This window comes from Phyllopteryx taeniolatus, chromosome 8 (assembly GCF_024500385.1).
Source record: "Phyllopteryx taeniolatus isolate TA_2022b chromosome 8, UOR_Ptae_1.2, whole genome shotgun sequence".
NCBI lineage: Eukaryota > Metazoa > Chordata > Actinopteri > Syngnathiformes > Syngnathidae > Phyllopteryx > Phyllopteryx taeniolatus.
Window position 1 is genome coordinate 2469264 of NC_084509.1, and position 20783 is coordinate 2490046.

At 40.8% G+C, this 20783-nt stretch overlaps 1 protein-coding gene across 1 annotated transcript; it reads right to left on the reverse strand.

Annotated features, from left to right (window-relative positions):
• Positions 1 to 998: 998 nt before the first annotated feature.
• Positions 999 to 20111, reverse strand: gosr1 (golgi SNAP receptor complex member 1). Its single transcript, XM_061782694.1, has 9 exons — positions 19972 to 20111; positions 19510 to 19621; positions 18184 to 18271; positions 17055 to 17162; positions 16823 to 16914; positions 12145 to 12219; positions 5253 to 5282; positions 2169 to 2251; positions 999 to 1544 (listed from the first exon to the last, which is right to left on the reverse strand). Exons 1-9 carry the CDS (start codon positions 20003 to 20005, stop codon positions 1420 to 1422), a joined length of 747 nt encoding a protein of 248 aa, XP_061638678.1. The 5' UTR covers positions 20006 to 20111; the 3' UTR covers positions 999 to 1419.
• Between the last annotated feature and the right edge of the window lie 672 nt (positions 20112 to 20783).

A 20783-nucleotide genomic window follows, 5' to 3' on the forward strand; every position in this document is an offset into this window, starting at 1 on the left:
ATTTGTTGCATACCAGCAATCATGTTTCCAGAGCAGCATAAGCTAAACTATTAAAGAGATGAGCGGCCCAATCCACAGACCTTGATCCAATGCCGTTCTGAGGTGAAACCATGAATTGTGGAGAAATTGAGAAGTGTAGTCCAATCGTCCTTGGCTGAATAGCAGTTGACAGGTGGCTGAAGTTGGTCGACTCCATGCAACGCGGATTGTGAAGCCATTCTCAGAAACAGTGGTTGCTCACTTAGTATGAGGTCATTGTTTCAAAGGAGAACAAAATATTCAAGCAGTTTATCCGGTAAACGGTTGTCTTTTTTTTAATTTTTTTTTTTTATTACAATTCCTTTTTAACTTTCTGTAAAGGAATAACACATTTGATACATCTATTTATCTACCAATCTGCAGATGCAAGAAAAAATACTTGAACCAAATTAAGATGCTGTGGCATGACCTCGTGAGCGATTCACACCTGGCAGTTTAAGAATATTGCTGAACTGAAACAGTTCTGTAAAGAGTAATGGTCCCAAATTCCTCCTAAACATTTTCCAGGTCTGCTCTGCAACTACAAGAAACATTTGGCTGAGGTCATTTCTGCTTTTAAACACTGCTATTATTGTGAAGACAGCTGTACATAGAATCGACACATCTGAAGCATCTTATTTGTGAGAGGGGATGAACATAAAAATCAAAGCAGATAAGATGTCCATCTCTGGCATCATGCTGACTCATTCTGATTGATAGTACTTTGCATCCTTTGATTAGGCCTGGGGATTTGTGTTGTAATTGCCTTCTGCCTAAAGAATAAGCACCAAATACAGTCATACTTCGGTCATCGTAAAACTGGAAGAACTTAAAAAAAAAAAAAAAAAAAAACAATTTTTACATTCTTAAATGTTACACAAGCGCAAAGTTAATTTAGTTTAATATTGATGACATGCAAAAACTGCAATGCCAGGTGAGCTTTATACATTCCACTCTGTCACAACGGAGTAAAAAGAAAATCCACTTAAATTTAAATTTATTTCTCACAATAAATGGATATGAATAATTTATTGACTCACATTGAAGTCCATTTCAAACTTGCACATCAATTAAAAAGAACCGTTCAAATAAAAATCTTCCCAATGTGAAAAAAAAAAAAAAGAAAACGATCACATATTCCAACGTTTCTCAGCACATTGTCTCTTCAAGTGAGTTAGAATACAAGTTTTGAGTTATTAGTACTTTAGTTTCCTGTTGCTGGTGGAAATAATCCGCCAACCAGTAAATTGTCCATCTGTCCCAAAGCTAGATATAAGTTCAGTAGATCTTGTTGAAAAGACCTTACGTCCTCGTGCTAAGGAGTCTCCAGAGTCCTCAATCAATGAGCCGAATTCCTGGTAGACGTGTATTACAAAGAGCCTATCTGCTCCTTTTAAATATTCAGTGAAAAGCGTAGAGCAAGAGGAGAACGGTGCAGACGCCAATCACAGTGCCGAGGATGAGGGAGTCCCGTCTCTTCCGGAGGTTGATTCGCTGGATGAGACTGTTGATGGCTGGGAAACGGTCTTGGAGAGCAAACAGTTAAGGACAATAAATACCGAGTGATCCTATTGAAAACAATTTAAAAAAAAAAAAAAAGAAAAAGGAAAGCAGTACTAACAGATCCCTATAGATGGTGGCGTTGCACTGCTTTGGATATGAGATCAGCACAACTTTTGATTAAAGATTAGACTCTCGGCTTGCCACGTCCATTATGAGGGAGAGAAATGCCAACACGTTAAAAGGCGGACAAGTTGAGGCCCCTCACACCTCGAACAGAGTTATTTAAATGTATGGTATAAACAGTGTGTGTCGTGTTTGGTAGTACAAAGTGTGTTTCTTTTCACAAAAAAGGTGGTTTTCACCACCTTTGGGTCAGAAACCTGTTTTTGGTGAATCCAAGCCATGTTCTACTGCTGATTACTAGAGAACGCAAAAAGCTGGAAACAGGTTTGTTACATATATTATCACAAATTACAATATTCTGTGGGTTTAAATCAGGCAGAGTCTGCCAACTATCTACAAAGTTTAATGGAAATATGAGCTGTCGCTTCACCAGAATCTGCTAAAGAATAAGTAATGCACAAATTAACCATCAGGGGGAAACCAATACCGCTAGCTTTCAAGTTTGGCAGCGGTAAAAAGGATACTGGCCAGCGTGTTGACTCGACTCTGTATGGATTTCAGCAAGCCCCTTTGGGATGTCATATTCTCCTTGGTCGCCATGGCAATACTGCAAAAGACGAGCAAATGATATGGATAATATGAAAGGGAATCAGCACAAAACAACGGGGAATCCTACATATGCCAGCATTTTGTCCAAAATATGCATTTGTTAATTATTTGCTGAGTCTTTCCAAAGTTTCTTTTAGAGTTTTGAACGCTATGAGGACGTACATGGGACCACCTTCCATCCCAGTGAGGCAGCCTCTCTCAGAAACAATGTTGAGGAAATCATTTCATACATCACAGTTGTTTGGCCACGTGGAAGGCACCTTTCAAGAGCAGCTTGTCAGAAAGCGTCGCACACACCAGCAGTGTCGTGTGAGGCCATGCGCCTCCCTGGGGGTGGAAGCTGCTGAGGGGGGCAGTAAAGTCCCCCAAGCAATGTGAAGGCGGCGATCATGTTCTCCTCAGTCAGGTACAAACTCTTGCTGACTGCAGCAACTTCCCACAGTCTTGCTTTCAATATGAACGACCGCATGGAAATCAGAGCAGTCACCAATTGCAGTTTGAAAGCAAAAGGTGATCGGATGAAAAAGCTAGTTAGATAATACTCCGATGAAACCAGCATCAGTAAGTTGTGTTAATTTAGGAAGAACAACCATTCCTGTTCACTGATTAAGCCACATATTAAAACTGATTTACACTTGCACATGCGTGTGTGCAGGATTTTTGCTATTTCAGTGACAAAGGCCACTAATCAAGACAGCTGGAGCAGTCAGTCCCAGAGGAGCCATCGTTGACCAGATCCAATATATTTGTAATTTCGGCAGGCCTGAGGGCAGGAAAAAGGAGCAGAGACGGGAGGAATTTATGACGCCTCGAGAAAAATGAAATGACAGGAGTTGTTTATTGCATCAAGGTAAAAGTGCAATTCCTTATCACGGTGGACATTATTGAATGGCCAGCATTTAAAACCGGGATGGTATCACGACTCCCAGGTTTATCTGTACAGTGAGCAACTTGAGTTGGGTTTGATTAGATTCCATTAATAAAAAATAAAAATAAAAACTTGGTTGGGCAATTCTACATTGTTGTACAAAACAGTTCTGTCACAGGGCTTACAGTGCCACCAGAAAGTATTCACACTACTTCACGTTTTCCACATTTTTCTATATTACAGACATATTCTGAAGATGATTTGAGTATAGTTTTCTTTAAAAAAAAAAAGAAAATAAAAAATAAATCTACATAAAATATCCCACAATGACAAAGTAAGTTGTTTCATTGTCTATGCAGACGCGCTGTTTGTCAGCTTGAGTTACCGTATTTTCACGACCATAAGGCGCACTTAAAAGTCTTACATTTTCTCCAAAAAGGACGGGGCGCCTTATAATGGGCGCGCCTTATGTGTGCACCGAGTTCCAACATGTAGAAATGTTGTTGTGTGATGAGCGCTCCGCTTGACTTATTTTTTGCATTTCCTGCCGACACGCTGCTTACACAGAGGAAAAGCGGACGTGGCTGAGGACAGGGGAAGGGTGCGTGAAGTAGGACGCTAAAGCCACGCCCCCAGTAGGTATATAGCGCCGGGGTGTTTTTTTGTTTTTTTTTTAACCACTTGACTGACTGGGAGCATTTCCGGGGTGTGCATTGTGCAAAAGAACATCGGTTTGGCTAAGGACCCCCGAAAATGTCACCTACGAAGTGACACGCTTACGAAGCACAGTTTAAAACGCAAGCTATCAGTTACACGGAGGAACATGGGAATCGAGCAGCCGCGAGAGAATTCAAGATCCACGAATCCATGGTTCGCAAGCGGAGGAAGCAGGAAAACGAGCTTCGCCAAGTCAAGAAGACGAAGCTGAGTTTCCGCGGGAAAAAAAGAAAGAAAAACTAAACATGGAAACAAGGTGAAGTGACCAGAGTTGGAAGACCAACTCGAGCAAAGGATTAATGAACAAAGAACAGCCGGGAGAAGCATCTCTACAGTCACCATTCGACTGAGTGCAATAACTCGGGGCTTGCCATCATCCCGGGAGGCTTGACGAAGGAACTCCAACCGCTGGATATCCGTGTAAACAGGGCGTTCAAAGTGAAGTTGCGAGCGGCGTGGGAGCCATGGATGACAGATGGCGAATACAGCTTGACTAAGACTAGGAGGCAGCGCCGGGCGAGTTACGCCACAATTTGTGAATGGATTGTGGATGCTTTGGCTAACGTGTCTGCTTGCACTGTCGAGACTGACTCGAACCCGGCGTGTTTTGATTGAGAACTTGCCCAGCTGTTCATTTCGGATACAGAAGACGAGGACTTTGATGGCTTTGTGGATGAGGTTGATCAAAAAATAACGTGAGTACAGTATTAACTACTTCAATAAAGTACAATAAAGAACTCAGTTTTGCTCCCGCTGCTTTTTTAAAAACATTGTTTTAGCGTGCATGCATGCTAGCGTATGTTTTAAGCTAGCGTATGTTTTACCATGCCTGCGCCCAATAATACGGTGGGCCTTATGTATGTGTTAAATACAGAAATAGACCCCGTAAATGAGACTGCGCCTTTTAATACGGTGCGCCCTATGGTCGTGAAAATACGGTAGTTTGCTGCGTGAACCTAACACCCTCCATACTTGTTGCTTTCTAGCGAGGCATCCATGTTGTTAATGCCAAAACACGTGATGCAGAGTGGTGAACACGTTGACTAATTGGTTTAACCCCTAACAGGTCGAGTGTTCTTTTCCTTGTAAACTTCATTTCTGAAACTGTAAATGGAGCTGGTGTGACTAGCCAAAAAGCTCAAGTTTCGCCTTTTACATATCCAAAGGGCTTCCTCCCAGAAATGTTTGGGCTTGTCAATATGCATTTTGGCAAATTCCACTCCTGTCAGTTTCAAGTTATTTCAGTCACCATTGTGTTTTTCCTTTCTTTAACGATAGGACACCAAAAAATTTGTCCATGTGTGTGATATTGAGCCTGGGTTGACTCCTTGATGTGACAGCAGCAGTAAAGTAACACAATGGTGGAAAATTATAGCGTGAGTTTCCTCATGTGGATGCGATTCAAGGTTCTTACCTTATTGTGTCATCCATCAGTCGGTCAGAACTACACATGAAAGGAAAGACATGGATATGTTAGTTAACACCCGGAAGCGCTGTGGCAAAGAGTTATTTCTGGTGCTGACAAGCAGGCGTAATGAACATTTTAACTGCATTAAGTGAGAGACAATGTATCAATCAGGACAATTGCCACTTCTCAAGAGAAGCAAAGAGAAAAATCCTCTGATATGCACCTAGGGACACAGAGATCTTTATTTAAAAAAAAAAAAAAAAAAACTTAAAAATTAAAATTAAAAAACAAATTACAATAATGTCACTATGGCCTTGCTCAGACTCTAGTCATAGTCTATGATGTAATAAATGAGCTATTTTTCTAGCATATCAAATTAGTGATTGAACATAATTTTGGAGTGCTGTTGTGTGGATGTGATTGAGCAACAGTATATAACAGCAATATAAGGTACAATACCAACTTGAACAAAGTAGTGTTTGGAAAATCAAGCAAGATGGTTTTTGTTTAGTTTTTCCTGAAAAATTGCCATTTTGGAGGTGGGGGGGATTCTACCCAACAACGAAAATCTATAAAATATGAGCAAATACTGCCACTTTATAGTACAATTCACTACTTTCTCGACATCAACAATGCAGCGAATTTGGTCTCCAGTTCCGTCACTGACGTCACACCACGACATGGTGGCGTATCGATTTTGGCGGTGAAAAAGGGGCGTTTCCAGGGCAATTATTTATCTGCAGATAGCTCCAAAATGGATTGATATTAGTGGAAAATGACAGCCAGTTTCATTTTTCTGGAGCAAAAAATATAAAGATAACTTGTTAGTGAACTATATAGGCCACCTGAATGCTATAGGTCCTTTAAGCCAGAACCGAACAGACTGTCTTCCATGGTTGATGGGCCACTTTCAGGAACTCTTCAAAGTCATGCTTAATGTGTGGTTTCTGTTACCAGACTATTGCCATTTTGAGAGCAATTAAATGCTAAAGGCCTCTCCCATTTCAATACAACCTTGCCCACAACAAACCATTAAAGACACTCAGAATCTTCAACTTTTACCTTAAAGATGAATAAGTTTACTGTTTGGCTAGCGTGTTACCAAGTTAGATCCAGGTGACAGAGCTTAGTTCTATACCGAGGGTGGAGAAAACAAGCCCTTTTAAAGTTACTATGAAACGAGAAGCGATGTGTTTGGTCTTAAACCTTCCATCCATTTTCAATAATGTTTGTCCTCACAGGGGAGCTGAAGCATTATTCTAGCTGACTTTGACCAAGATGTTCGACATAAAACCACAGAATATATTGACGTGAGAGAATAATTGAGGGTTACATTACAGGTATTGTGTATGAAACTGTAAAAATTTTATGTTGCCGCAGCATTAGTTCTATTCCTTGTTTATCATTAGTGTCCACTTGAATTGGGAACAAGTGTGGCGAGTGATTGGCCAGATCCAGGTGACAGTTGGCATCCAGTCTGTGGTAATGCACATTACAGCCACCTATCGGACTGTAGGTGAACAGTCTCGCATGTCACATCATTAATGTTCAGTCAAACTAGCTGTTGTATGTATACATTCTATGAAGTACCGCTGATGCTTAACGTTGTAAAACAATTATAATAAACTTATAAATGTCAAGGGACTCATCCCCAGCAGAACCATGACACAAGTATTGCCCAACATGCTCCTGTGGAGTGTAGTCTCACTGACAGTGAACTTCATATTCCAAGTGTTCGGCGAGCTTCCTGTTTGCAAATTGGCAGTAAACTGAAGTTCTGCTCTCTCTGTCACAATGAAATTTAAACTTTTTATGAGAACCCAATAACTTGATCTTAACTGGCACCCATTTCAAAGTCAAGGCTTATAGCCAAACTTCGCACGAATGGATTGTGGGTCATTGGTTAGCGCAAACTGGAAATAAAAAGCATGTGACTTGAGATGTACAAAGGCTAACAAAAAACAGACTGCCGACAACCATCTTTATTTCTTAGGACTACCACCACAATTTAGTCCAATCCCCTGGCTCAAGCCACACCTGATGTGGAAATCAGGTATGCAGTTTTACTTATGCTGGTAACCAGTGCAGCCAAAAATATAACCTCACATTGTGTTCCATGAGAATATTCACATATATGCGGCTTTCTATAGGACCAAAAAAAAAAAAAAAGTGATCACACAAAAGCTGACAAACATATTTTCATGCAAGCTCATGTTCTCCTTTACTCAAAGCTTAAAGATGAGCATACAGTATTACGTAAACCAAGAGAGATTTGTTGACTAATTATTTACAGAAACCTTCGTTAGAACACTCATAAGGCAACAAATCTCTATCTGCTGAAGGGAAACAATTTGTAAAAAGAAAACAGTCAGCAAATCATGCAATCTCTGCAGACCTGAGACTGCATCAGCAAAAGTGACCCGTGATGACAAGATTTAATTAATGTTGATTCCCAGATTCAAAGCTAATTAAAGTTCTTTACTGCATGCACCTTACAAAGAATAGTTCATGCACTGTAGAGCATTTTTGCATTGCATTGCTAAATTATTCACAATGAGACTTTGAGATGCAAAACTATGTCAGTTGTCAAAGGAGAAATGGAACTGAGGCAAAATCTATGAACGAGTACTGTTCTTAATTACAATTCATAAACTAAATGGGGGATTTAAAAAAAATACATGTACAGTGATGCTTCAGTGATTGCAGGGGTTAGGTTGCGTACCACCCCCACAATAAGTGAAAGCCCTGATTTGTTTACAAATTAAAAGTGTATGAATCGCCCCAGTCCTACACTTATTAATCTTTCCCACACTCATATAAACGTCTGCCATATTCTTATAAACATTCCTATACTCTTTAAAAAGTGTTTAACATACATAATACCAACAACATTAAAAAAATTTATATTAGGGTACTCACCACGGAAGTTGAAAGTGATACAGATTTTGAATGTTCTGCACAGCCAGGAAAAGGACTACAGAGGTCACCCTTATATTCTTTTCGTCTTTCTTTGTGGACCGAATTCATTTACCTTGTGTATGAAATGGACTATATAAATAAATTTGCCTTGCTTTGCTTGATGCCTTAGTAGCTGCCGACAACTACAAACGTTCTCCCTTCCTTCAACATGTCGAGAAATTGAATCTTTTCAGCTAGTCAGCTGCTACCATCTATAATCATGGCGGCATCGCAGGACTTAAAACAACGTATTCCAATGATAAACAACAAGAGTCTATTTATCTTACATTTATTGATAAAGTAACGAAACACGGCTAGTGCGACAATGTGAAAACAGTAGCTGGCCCCTGCACGCAAAGAGAAGCGATCCGTTCAAGACACTCAGCAATCTCGGCGCTCAGCACAACTAAACTCTTGTACTGCATTGTACAAGTATTTTATTCAGTGAAATGTGTTTTAATAAATTTTAAGATGTTTTTTTTGTTTTAGGCTACAAAATCCTGATTTTACCACAATAATTTTTTTTTAATTCTATGAAGAAATCCCGTCAAAAATATAAATGTGATTTTAAAAAATATGCAATGCACTGAATCCACAATAGGTGAACCATGATATTACAAGGGATTACTGTATATGTATATCATGTATAACATTTTACAGGAAGACCTTAGTTTGTATGAAAACCTTTTGAAAAAAGTTGCTTGTGTTAATTTGGTAATTTATACAAAAGCAATTGTGAGGGAAGATGCGAAAAGGTTACTAGTGAATCTAATAGTGCTACATTGAACACGATTGAGCTGAACCTTTATAATACCAAAGTTATCCATTTTATGGGGCCATGACTGATTGCATACTTCTGGTCAATCTGTAAAAAAACAATGTTGAAACCAGAGACATAAAAGCATTATTTTTGACAGGAAGTCCCTATCAGTGTGACCACCCCCATTAGTCTTTCTAGCATAAACCTTTAATGGAGCTGCACCTCCTTCCCTCTGGTTTATTAATGAACGCCCACCTTTATGGCGAAGAGATGGAAAAACAGATACAATGAATGGGAGTCACAGATATGAAGCACAGATTACGGCACAAAGATCGACAGCACTTAAAGAAAATGTAATAAGTGTGCAACATCACCGGCTAAACTAAATTAGTCCAGGTCAATCTTACTAAGGCTGACCTCCTGACGAACATGCACGACTTCTATAACAGAAATTAGGTGAGGTGCTACAAGATAATTTAGAACAAGTTGAACAAAAACTGAAGTACAACCCTAATTCCAATGAAGTTGGGACGTTGTGTTAAACAAATAAAAACAGAATACAATGATTTGCAAATCATGTTCAATTGTTTAATTGAATACACTACAAAGACTAGATATTTAACGTTCAAACTGATAAACTTGATTGTTTTGAGCAAATAATCATTAACTTAGAATTTTATGGCTGCAACACATTCCGAAAAAGATGGGACAGGTGGCAAAAAAGACTGAGAAAGTTGAGGAATGCTCATCAAACATCCCACAGGTGAACAGGGAATTGGGAACAGGTGGGTGCCATGATTGGGTATAAAAGGAGCTTCCCTGAATTGCTCAGTCTTTCACAAGCAAAGATGGGGCGAGGTTCACCTCTTTGTGAACAAGTGCGTGAGAAAATAGTCGAACAGTTTAAGGACAATGGTCCTCAACGTACAATTGCAAGGAATTTAGGGGTTTCATCATCTACGGTCCATACTAACATCAAAAGGTTCAGAGAATCTGGAGAAATCACTGCATGTAAGCGGCAAGGCCGAAAACCAACATTGAATGCCCGTGACCTTCGATGCCTCAGGCGGCAATGCATAAAAAACTGACATCAATGTGTAAAGGATATCACCACATGGGCTCAGGAACACTTCAGAAAACCAATGTCAGTAAATACAGTTCGGCGCTACATTCGTAAGTGCAACTTGAAACTCTTACTATGCAAACCAAAAGCCATTTATCAACAACACCCAGAAACGCCGCCGGCTTCTCTGGGCCCGAGCTCATCTAAGATGGACTGATGCAAAGTGGAAAAGTGTTCTGTGGTCCGACGAGTCCACATTTCAAATTGTTTTTGGAAATTGTGGACGTTGTGTCCTCCAGGCCAAAGGGGAAAAGAACCATGCGGACAGTTTTGGGCGGAAAGTTCAAAAGCCAGCATCTGTGATTGTATGGGGCTGTGTTAGTGCCAATGGCATGGGTAACTTACACACCTGCAAACGCACCATTAATGCTGAAAGTTACATACAGGTTTTGGAGAAACATATGCTGCCATCCAAGCAACGTCTTTTTCATGGACGCCCCTGCTTATTTCAGCAAGACAATGCCAAACCACATTCTGCACGTGTTACAACAGCATGGCTTCGTAGTAAAAGAGTGCGGGTACTAGACTGACCTGCCTGCAGTCCAGACCTGTCTCCCATTGAAAATGTGTGGCGCATTATGAAGCGTAAAATAAGACAACAGAGACCCCGGACTGTTGAATAGCTGAAGCTGTACATCAAGCAAGAAATGGAAATAATTCCACCTACAAAGCTTCAACAATTAGTGTCCTCAGTTCCCAAACGTTTATTGAATGTTGTTCAAAGAAAAGGTAATGTAACACAGTGGTAAACATGACCCTGTCCCAGCTTTTTTGGAACGTGTTGCAGCCATAAAATTCTAAGTTCATGATTATTTGCTAAAAACACTAAAGTTTATCAGTTTAAACATTAAATATATTGTCTTTGTAGTGTATTCAATTAAATATAGGTTGAACATGATTTGCAAATCATTGTATTCTGTTTTTATTTATTTTTAACACAACGTCCCAACTTCATTGGAATTGGGGTTGTAATCCAACTCTGATTCATAGTGCATAATCTGTGCTATACAAGTGCGACTCGGGCTACTAATACATTTTAGACATTCAACCCTAACCCTTAAAGCATTATTTCCTATGCAATGGCCCTGATAGTATCAAGTGTCAATCAATCAAGTGTAACTTAATGTACATCTTCACTCTCCTATTTCCTCTTCCATCCATGGTGGGGGGAAGCCCTGTAATATGGGCTGTGGTTCAGTGGGATAATTTCATTTGTCAGAATCCTGATGAGATGTACTGGGCTAGCATGCATAGAAGGAAGTGCTTCCATTTCTTTTTGTGTCATAGTGACTATTCAACAATCCAATAGACTGTTACAGGAAAGCTAGTTTACAATAGAAAGTCATTACAATATTGTGCAAGTGTCTCATTTAGCACTCATTTAAGTGTGTGCACACCCTACTGAGATCCAATTTTATTGTCCTCATAGGTTGCTTCTCTCACACACATGCTGATCCCTCTAATTTTACCTTTTGCCAGTAGTGAGCCTTCAGGGCCAACATGCTTTCTCTGCTGGGCTAAAGACTAATGCCAGACGCTTCAGAATCAGGAGTGCAGGCCGATGTAACCTAAACTACATTAACAGTGGGAGTGTTTCTTTAACCAATCAGATTTCAAATTTGCCTAAGCAAGCCGGCCCACAATAAAGTAAGCATTTTTCCATTGTTTGTCTGGTCAGCGCAAGCCAAGTTCGACTAGCAAAACACGACTGAAGCGATCTGCCCATGCTAAGACATTTAATAACCAGCACCTCTGGTAAGTATGATGTATTTCATGTCAGTGTTTTCTTTTTGTCATGTTATTGGATAATATTTTGCAGTGCTCCAGATGATGTACGTGGCACAGTTGTGCGCTATATTTCTATAATATTGATGGCTTCTATAACTGTGACTTGATAGTGGTGGTATTAAGAGGTGGATTAAGTCAGGTAAGTCCGAGGTACGACATGCTCAGCCTGAGCCCACCACTGCCTTTTGATCCAACTGAGCTATGCTTGAGATGCAGAAAAACACAAAGCATCAACTTGTCTTACATAAGAGAATTGAACAGGAACTTACTTTCTCAGATGCTCATGTTCCTTAAGAAACAGCTCTGTTCTTCTGTTGTTGACCCCAGAACCACTTTTATACATTCTAAAAAGCAGGAGAAGAAACACATACAGGTTAAAATAAAGACAACAAACAATTTAAAACTGTTTGCGCAGAAGACTGGTTTTATTGTTTTAAGTAATGAAAAAATCCATGCATGCCCTCTAAGTCAAAGGCATGGAACAGATGCTTAAATCCCTAAACATCTCTCTGAGACTTCCAAAGACACATTAGGCTGACTGTGGCACTACCAAGAGTAATTTCCTGTTGCCACAGGGTGATGCTTTGAATAATTAAGGAAAGTGGCGTGTGAATCGCTTCAGGGTGGGGTTGAGAATCTTATTGAAGCTCTGACTTTCTGAATCTTTAATGGTGAACCCTCAAACTATAACTCAAAATCTCTTCTTCAAACAGTGGAATAGTAAATGGTGCTTTGCGACATATCACGTACTCTGCAGCTACAACTCAATCTTACATTAACATTGTGAATTCCCATTTTGGCATAACTTTTGTGTCGATCGGTTTCTATATAATAGAAGGCGCCAATACCACAGCATTTCCTTTCATCTCTTTTCCATTAAAAGCCTTTCTGTGGTTCACTGGTAGAAAGGCTTTAATGTGAAGCAGCAGCGAGAGGAAACGTCCACTTGCATAAGCCACGACTTAAAACAACAAACGAATGGTTCCACAGAGAGAAGAACTATCAAAATTCAGAAGAGTCATACAGATGGAAAATAACTGCAACACTACATAGCTGATTGTGCAAGCTTTTTAAATTTAAACTCCTTCTACCCTGGTATACAGTATACAGCAACTACAAATTGGAATTGTCTTAACTGAATGTGAAGGTTGAGAAACAGTCAAGGACCAGACACAATGGAACCTTAGAATTCCCGAGTTCATATATTTTGAAACCTACTAATATTGCAAGTCATGTGAGACTTCAGTTTAAAGGACTATCTCCACACAAAGTATGTTTTGCTTTTAGTGATACCACCCCAGAAATGTACTGATGGCAAAGAATCTATATGATGATGACCATCAAGGTGAAAATGCAATTTACTGCAATGTTGAGCAGAGAATTCATATTCATCCATATTCTTCCGCTTATCGGGGGTCAGATTGCGGGGGCAGCAGCTTCAGGAGGTAAGCCCAGACTTCACTCACCCCAGCCACTTCGTCCACCTCTTCCAGGGGGATCCCAAGGAGTTCCCAGGCTAGCCAGGACACTGTCTCTCCAACTTGTCCTGTGTCTTCCCCATGCCCATTTCCTGGTGGGACGTGTCCAGAACACCTCACCAGTGAGCATCATAACCAGATGCCTCTCTCTAAGGGAGAGGCCCGACACCCTGCGGAAACACATTGTCGCCGCTTACATCTGCAATGTTTTTTTTCTCTGACACGACCCACACTCTGTTGTACAGGGACCGAACAGCCCGCATCAGGGTGTACGGTATGCCATACATGTGTAAAACCCACCACAGGGCTCCCCAAGGGACACCGTCAAATGCTTTCTTCAAATCCACAAAGCACAGACTGGATGGACAAATTCTCATGCACGCTCCAGGAATCTGCTGAGTGCGCAAAGCTGGTCCACCGTTTCACAGCCAGGACAAAAACCACACTCCTCCTGAATGTGAGATTTGACTTCCGACTGACCCTTCTCTCCAAAACCCCTGAATAGAACTTGCCAGGGAGGCTGATCCGCATATGTAGGTGGAACTATCTATGTAGTTGAACTCCTGCTCCAGTCCCCCTTCTTAAAAAGGGTGACAATCACCCCAGTCCATCAAGACAACCCCACAACATCCAAGGCCTTTATGAATTTTGGGCAGATCTTATCCTCCACCGGGGCTCTGCCAACGATGAGCTTTTTAACTACCTCAGCGACCTTTATTTTACTTTGCTGTCTGCAGCCAGGTCGGCATTACCTGGATAAATAAAAGTTAAATAATTAATAAAAAACCTCACTCACAGAGACAGGAGAGCCCACCTCAGAGTCCCAAGACTCTACTTTGTCATAAGACTTCGGGCTTCAAAGTATTTTCCCCAGCGACTCACAACGTCCCGACTCAAAGTCAGCAGCGCCCCATTCCCACTATACACAGTGTTGGTGGTGCACCAATTTCCCATCATGAGACGCCGTATGGTAAACCAGAATCCCACGCACAAGTTTTTACCTCAAAGCTGAATTTCGTTTGGCCAGCCATTACCCATAAGCTGCCTCCAGAGTCCCACAGGAATAAAAGGACCGATAGCAGCTAGCAAGCGACCTTGTGCTTGACAGCATCCCTCACTGCCGTTGTCCCACAACAGCTTTGGAGCTTGCTGCCTTCAAAAGGTACAGACCACCTAACACCCACATCGCCGGTCGTCTCAACAATGAAGGCACGGAACATGGCACACTCGGACTCAAGTTCTGTCAGAGCAGTTGAAATTCCTTCTGATACAGGACTCTGCCACATATCCCCAATAGACCCTCCCGATATGTTTGGGTCTGCCAGGTCGGACTGCCATCTTCCTCCACCATCGGAACCACCAGGTAGTGATCAGTTGACAGTTCCGCCGCCCCTCTTCATCCGTTTGTTCTCGACATGCGGCCACAACCACAAAGTCGATCAGCGAACTGTGGCCGAGGGTGTCCTAGTGCACATATGGCAGTGGACACCCTTAGATTTGAACATGGTGTTTATTATGGACACAGAAGTCCAATAACAGAACACCACATGGCTTCAGTCTCACTGTCATTGCCCACGTGATCACTGAAATTCCTCAGCATAATGAGGGAGTCCCCAGCGGGAGTGCTGTCGCGCACCCCTTCCAAGGACTCCAAAAAGGATGGGTACTCTGAGCTGCTGTTTGGTGTGAAACAAAAAGATAACTTCAGCTTTGGTAGTAAGTATTCAGGATTCTACATTTGCATATAGCAGTTAACAGTAGATGAATGACGATTGAAAGGCATAGACAACATTGTATAGGACACCACCAAAATATTTCTTGCATGCAAATTCTTAATAGCACTACCATAATACAATTATAAAGAGGGCTCTCCCTTAGTGAATTTTAGTGGATGGCTTATTATACCAATCACACAGTAAACATCACACACCCATTCCTGTGTTGCAACTCATTTATCAGCAGCAGTTAACAGCTGCTGGCTACCGTGCTCTCATTGGTTTCTGGTCATTTAACTCACCCCCACCCTCACACGGAAAAAGAGCAAAATAAAGAACAGAGGCTGTTGGAGGGGGTGGCAAAAAAACAAGTACGTAAGCAGACACTGTATAGCAAATGCACCCATTTCATTCCCGGTATTCCACCCAAAGGTGCTGAATGGAAATACAGTGCGACAGTGCGGTCACTGTAGTTGGACCATCCAAGCATCAGGGATGAAGCAAGGCTTTTTAAAAGGGCACCGATGCTGCAATTTTTTGCCGCTGACAATAAGAGTAGGAACAGGAGTCTGATTCTTCTCTGCTTCATTTTGCTCTCATGAATGGAACAGCAATATGCACAGTTTACAGTATTTTGGAATAAGGATCAACAACATGTCGTCCAAGATGCAGAATGTGTTGTTTGCATATATGAGTGTGACTATTTTGTAATTCATATGAGCACTGTTACACAAAAATCTCAAGTAAACTGTATCTGAAGATCTCTAGTGTCCCCTGTCTGTCCAAATAATAGCTGCATCCAGCGCATCCCTTCAACTATCCATTTTCTGTACTGCTTATCCTTATGAGGGTTGCAGGTGAGCTAGAGCCTATCCCAGCAGATTTTGAGTAACAGGCGGTATACACTCTGAACTGGTTGCCAGCCAATCGCAGGGCACAATAACAACCATTCACACTCAAATACATATTCTTCAATTATTTTTTCCTGATAAATTTAAATGTTACAAAAGGATAGAGCTCCCGACTGAATCTCTGGAGCTCAGCCACAGTGATCTTTGGGTTCTCCTTTACCTCTCTCACCAAGGCTCTTCTCCCCCGATTGCTCAGTTTGGCCGGACGGCCAGCTCTAGGAAGGGTTCTGGTCGTCCCAAACGGCTTCCATTTAAGAATTATGGAGGCCACTGTGCTCTTAGGAACCTTAAGAGCAGCAGAATTTTTTTTGTAACCTTGTCCAGATCTGTGCCTTGCCACAATTCTGTCTCTGAGCTCTTCAGGCAGTTCCTTTGACCTCATGATTTTCATTTTCTCTGACATGCACTGTGAGCTGTAAGGTCTTATATAAACAGACGTGTGACTTTCCTAATCAAGTCCAATCAGTACAATCATACACAGCTGGACTCCAATGAAAGTGTAGAACCATCTCAAGGATGATCAGAAGAAATGGACAGCACCAGAGTTAAATATATGAGTGTCACAGCAAAAGGTCTGAATACTTATGGCTGTGTGATATTTCAGTTTTTCTTTTTTAATAAATCTGCAAGAATTTCAACAATTAATTTTTTTTGTCAACATGGGGTGCTGTGTGTACATTAAGGAGGAAAAAAATTAAATGATTTTAGCAAATGGCTGCAATATAACAGAGTGAAAAATTTAAGGGGGTCTGAATACTTTCTGGACCCACTGTAAATGGACCATAATACATATTTTCACAACAGTGGCACATGACCAGCAAAGCCTAATGATGTTTTACTTACTCAATGTCCTTTCTGACAGATCCCAATAGGTCTTCCCGTTCCCGAATGGCTAAGAAATTTCCTTTGGTTTTGTGGAATTCATGTGTGTAATCCTGGGATGAGAAAATGAAGAGACAGTGTAAGGACAAGGAATAACATCATTAAATTATGTATACGTTTATGGATACGAGAATGGATTTAATTAAGCTGTTCAACCCAACTAATTAGGAAGATGATGAACAAATTGGCATACCTGTAGGATGTCTCTGTGTCTCTGGAGAGTGTGCATGAGTGCGGCATTCAGAGAAGCGGTGCCCGGGGCACTGGTGTACTCCGCCATCTTGTCATTTACCGTCGTCAGCTGACAAAGACATAGCAGGATCGGAAATATGGATATATCAAAACATAGGTCAAGCAAAAACTAACATGATGATAGACGCGGAGTTATAGCCTAGTACCAATCAGGGCAAAGCTGTTACCCATATTCAAATTAGGAGAACAGCAATCCCATCAAAGTTTATTTACATATCGAATATTAAATGTGAAATCCAGGACTATTGGACCAAGTAGAATAGCTTGAAAAAGGGAATTTCCCACCCAAATGATCTTGCAAACCCAATTAAAGGACAAAGATTATTGGGGGTGGGGGAATAAAAATAGGTGTGGCGTGGGACCTTTAAATACAGTTGCATCAATACCTTAAATACAAAAAAATACTAATTCCAAAATATAGTAAATAACCAGGGATCCCGTTTGATGTGCGTCCTGCGTCTGAAAAGCGTAAACATTTGCAGGAAGGCATGAAGCATATTCATTCTGAGTCTGTAGACACGTGGTTTAAGATCCGCCATACATATTTATGTGTGTGTGTGTATAAGTTAACTGTTGATAAACCATAAGTACAGCAGCACACTATCAATATTCAGGCAGTAGTTGACTTCAGCGAACCCATTTTCAGTGTCATTGGATTAAAAAGTGAAGGTCCACTACGTTTTAAATTTCCATTTTCATATTCCATCCATCACAGTCCAGCAGCTCATGGGGAGGCCTCATTTTACATTTTATTTATCCTTTATTTAACCAGGTAAAAGCTTAGAGAGAAAAAAGTGTTTTTCAAAAGCCAAGAGGCAGCAGAAATTACACAGTACATAACATGATGACATTCATACAATAAGTAAAAATAAAGACTGAACATAACAATATTAAAATTATTTTAACTGTGATTCTGCTCAAAGATGTTTTTCCCCAACTGCATTTAAGTTATAGCAAAAATTTTCAGTTGTTTCCTGTCATTTAGTTGCCATGTAAATTCTCCAAATTGCCGAAAGTTTGTTATGATTGTCATTAATGATCATTTTGATGGTCACAGACAATTCACTTACTTTGGCCAGGACCTGCTCCATCTCCACTGACATGGTGTCAAACATCCTGTCCTGTGTGGAGTTATTTAGCAATGGTGTGGTGTCAGACCTAGAGGAAGGAACGACATGTACAAAAATATATGAATTGAATAACTGATGTTATTTGGTATTTTTTCAATGTTGACTAGAATTAAGTTAAAGCATTAAATTATTCCCAAAATAAAGTGTTATGTAGAGAATCTTTATGTGGCAAAAAAGGGTTAACTCACACATTCTTAATGAGTGTATTGTGGACTGGGAAATCTCACAGGCACTGTGACCAAATACTGCTGTACTGTAATATTTGCATGTATCCTTACAATGGTATGTAAATATGACCTTGATTATATCACTAATCGTTTGGTGATTCTCAATAGTAAATGGGTCTATGTGCACAGTTCAATTAACAGTTAAATCACTTGCTGAAGCAAGTGATTTTATTTAAAATGGGCTATGTGAAAAGATATGTGCTTAAGTTTTGGGGAAATTGATCAAAACACAATTCACAATCAGAAGAAAAAAATAAGGGAAACTAATTCTGATTAACTCTCAAGGCACATTCCTGCACCTAATTGAATGAGTCACATTGACACATTTTGAGATATTCTTTAAGTGCAGTAAACGGTAGGTCTTGAGTCAAACACGAGCAAAAACATAACTCCTGCAATGTGTTGAAACTGCGTGGGAAACAATATATATATTATGCTCTAAATTCCAAAAAGTGTGAGCTGGTGTGTTACTTGGTTGAGTTTAAACTGGACATCACATTTTAAACTGTATGGAACTAACAAAGGCGGCACGGTGGGCGACTGGTTAGAGCGTCAGTCTCACAGTTCTGAGGACCCGAGTTTGCATGTTCTCCCCGTGCCTGTGTGGGTTTTCTCCGGGAACTCCGGTTTCCTCCCACATCCCAAAAACATGCATTAATTGGAGACTCTAAATTGCCCGTAGGCATGACTGTGAGTGCGAATGGTTGTTTGTTCCTATGTGCCCTGCGATTGGCTGGCAACCAGTTCAGGGTGTACCCCGCCTCCTGCCTGATGACGGCTGAGATAGGCTCCAGCACGCCTGCGACCCTAGTGAGGAGAAGCGGCTCAGATAATGGATGGATGGATGGAACTAACAAATTCAGAGTAAAAGGTAGCCTCGTTAGCCCCAATAGTCAGTAATTATGGCGCACCCACGACCACAGCAGGAGCCACATTGACACGTCACAACAGTGTAAACACAAGGGAGTACATCTACTATTTATATCCATAACAATTTCCCTACAAGGCAGATGATTGTGGCGCATCATTGTGATCTTACGTGTCTCCTCGCCGTGCATCCCTGGAACTGTTGTAGGTGGTACACAGTTTACTGAAGGAAACCAACTTCAGGTCCAGTTCATTCTCCAACTGCCTGGCCTGTTTTCGTAGATCTAAAACACATGACAGGCACAACAACTCGTGTCAAAGTCAACGCCACTTAGCTTGGGCCGGTAGAACATAGACAGCCAAGCCAAGTTCATCACATCTTCGAAGGGAATTTGTTGCGTTATTAAACACAAAATATTAGCTTCGAATGAGCGTGACAACCCGTAGAACAAATGTGTTGATGCGATGACGTGAAGTTACTTAGCGCTTGGTTAGCTAGCTTGTGGGCAGCCAGGATACGAGACACGTAAACACGACACATTGGAGTGCACACAGACTAACAACCAAAAGGATGTTAACACTACAGAATGATAGGGTAAACTTTTGACATTTGAGTGAAATTTTAATCGCTTACCTTCCCAATAGCTACTGCTTCCCATTCCTGCCATCTTTGTTTTGTCTGAGACGTCACCAACTTCCGGGATTCGCCAACAGAGGACCAACAACCACGATTCAAATATTTTATGTCGCCCTCTGTCGACCTTTTCTTGTAGTACATCCCACAATGATTGAGCAGGACTGAACTTTTTCCATAGTAAAGTAAATTATATCTTCTGCCATCTTGTGGAAGAGCATTTGATTGCTCGGCCTGCCATTATACGTATATGCCATAGATAGATGAACGATACATGTAGAGTAAATAATTTTCAGCCCAATTAGGGGTATTTTGATAATGTCCCACGGCACAGACTTAATTAGACTTTGACGGTAAGCAGTGATTCCCAACCAGTGTCACAGCACACTGGTTAGGAATCACTGCTTACTATGCTACTCTAAACAAGCTCTTTCACTGTGTGATTTAGCACTGAAATATTGATTCTGCCAGATGTTTAAACTGATGTTAAAGACACACCACTCATTCATTTTGTTTTGTCCTCAATACTAAATGAAATAATCTCTCCTATTACATTATGATACAAACCACTTTGGGTATTTATAACTTGGGACAACAATGATGAACATTTCCATTCTTTAGTATCCAAAAATCTCTTGACATTAGGCAAACTGCAATACTGTTACAAGATCTTTGTGCATCACTTCAACAGCCCCAGAAACTATTCTTTAGCCAACACTAAAATGGTCAGCAGTTGTGATCCATGGGTTTGTGTACATTAGCATAATTAATCAACTGACTTCTGTTGTGTGAATTCTTTCATTGACACGTGA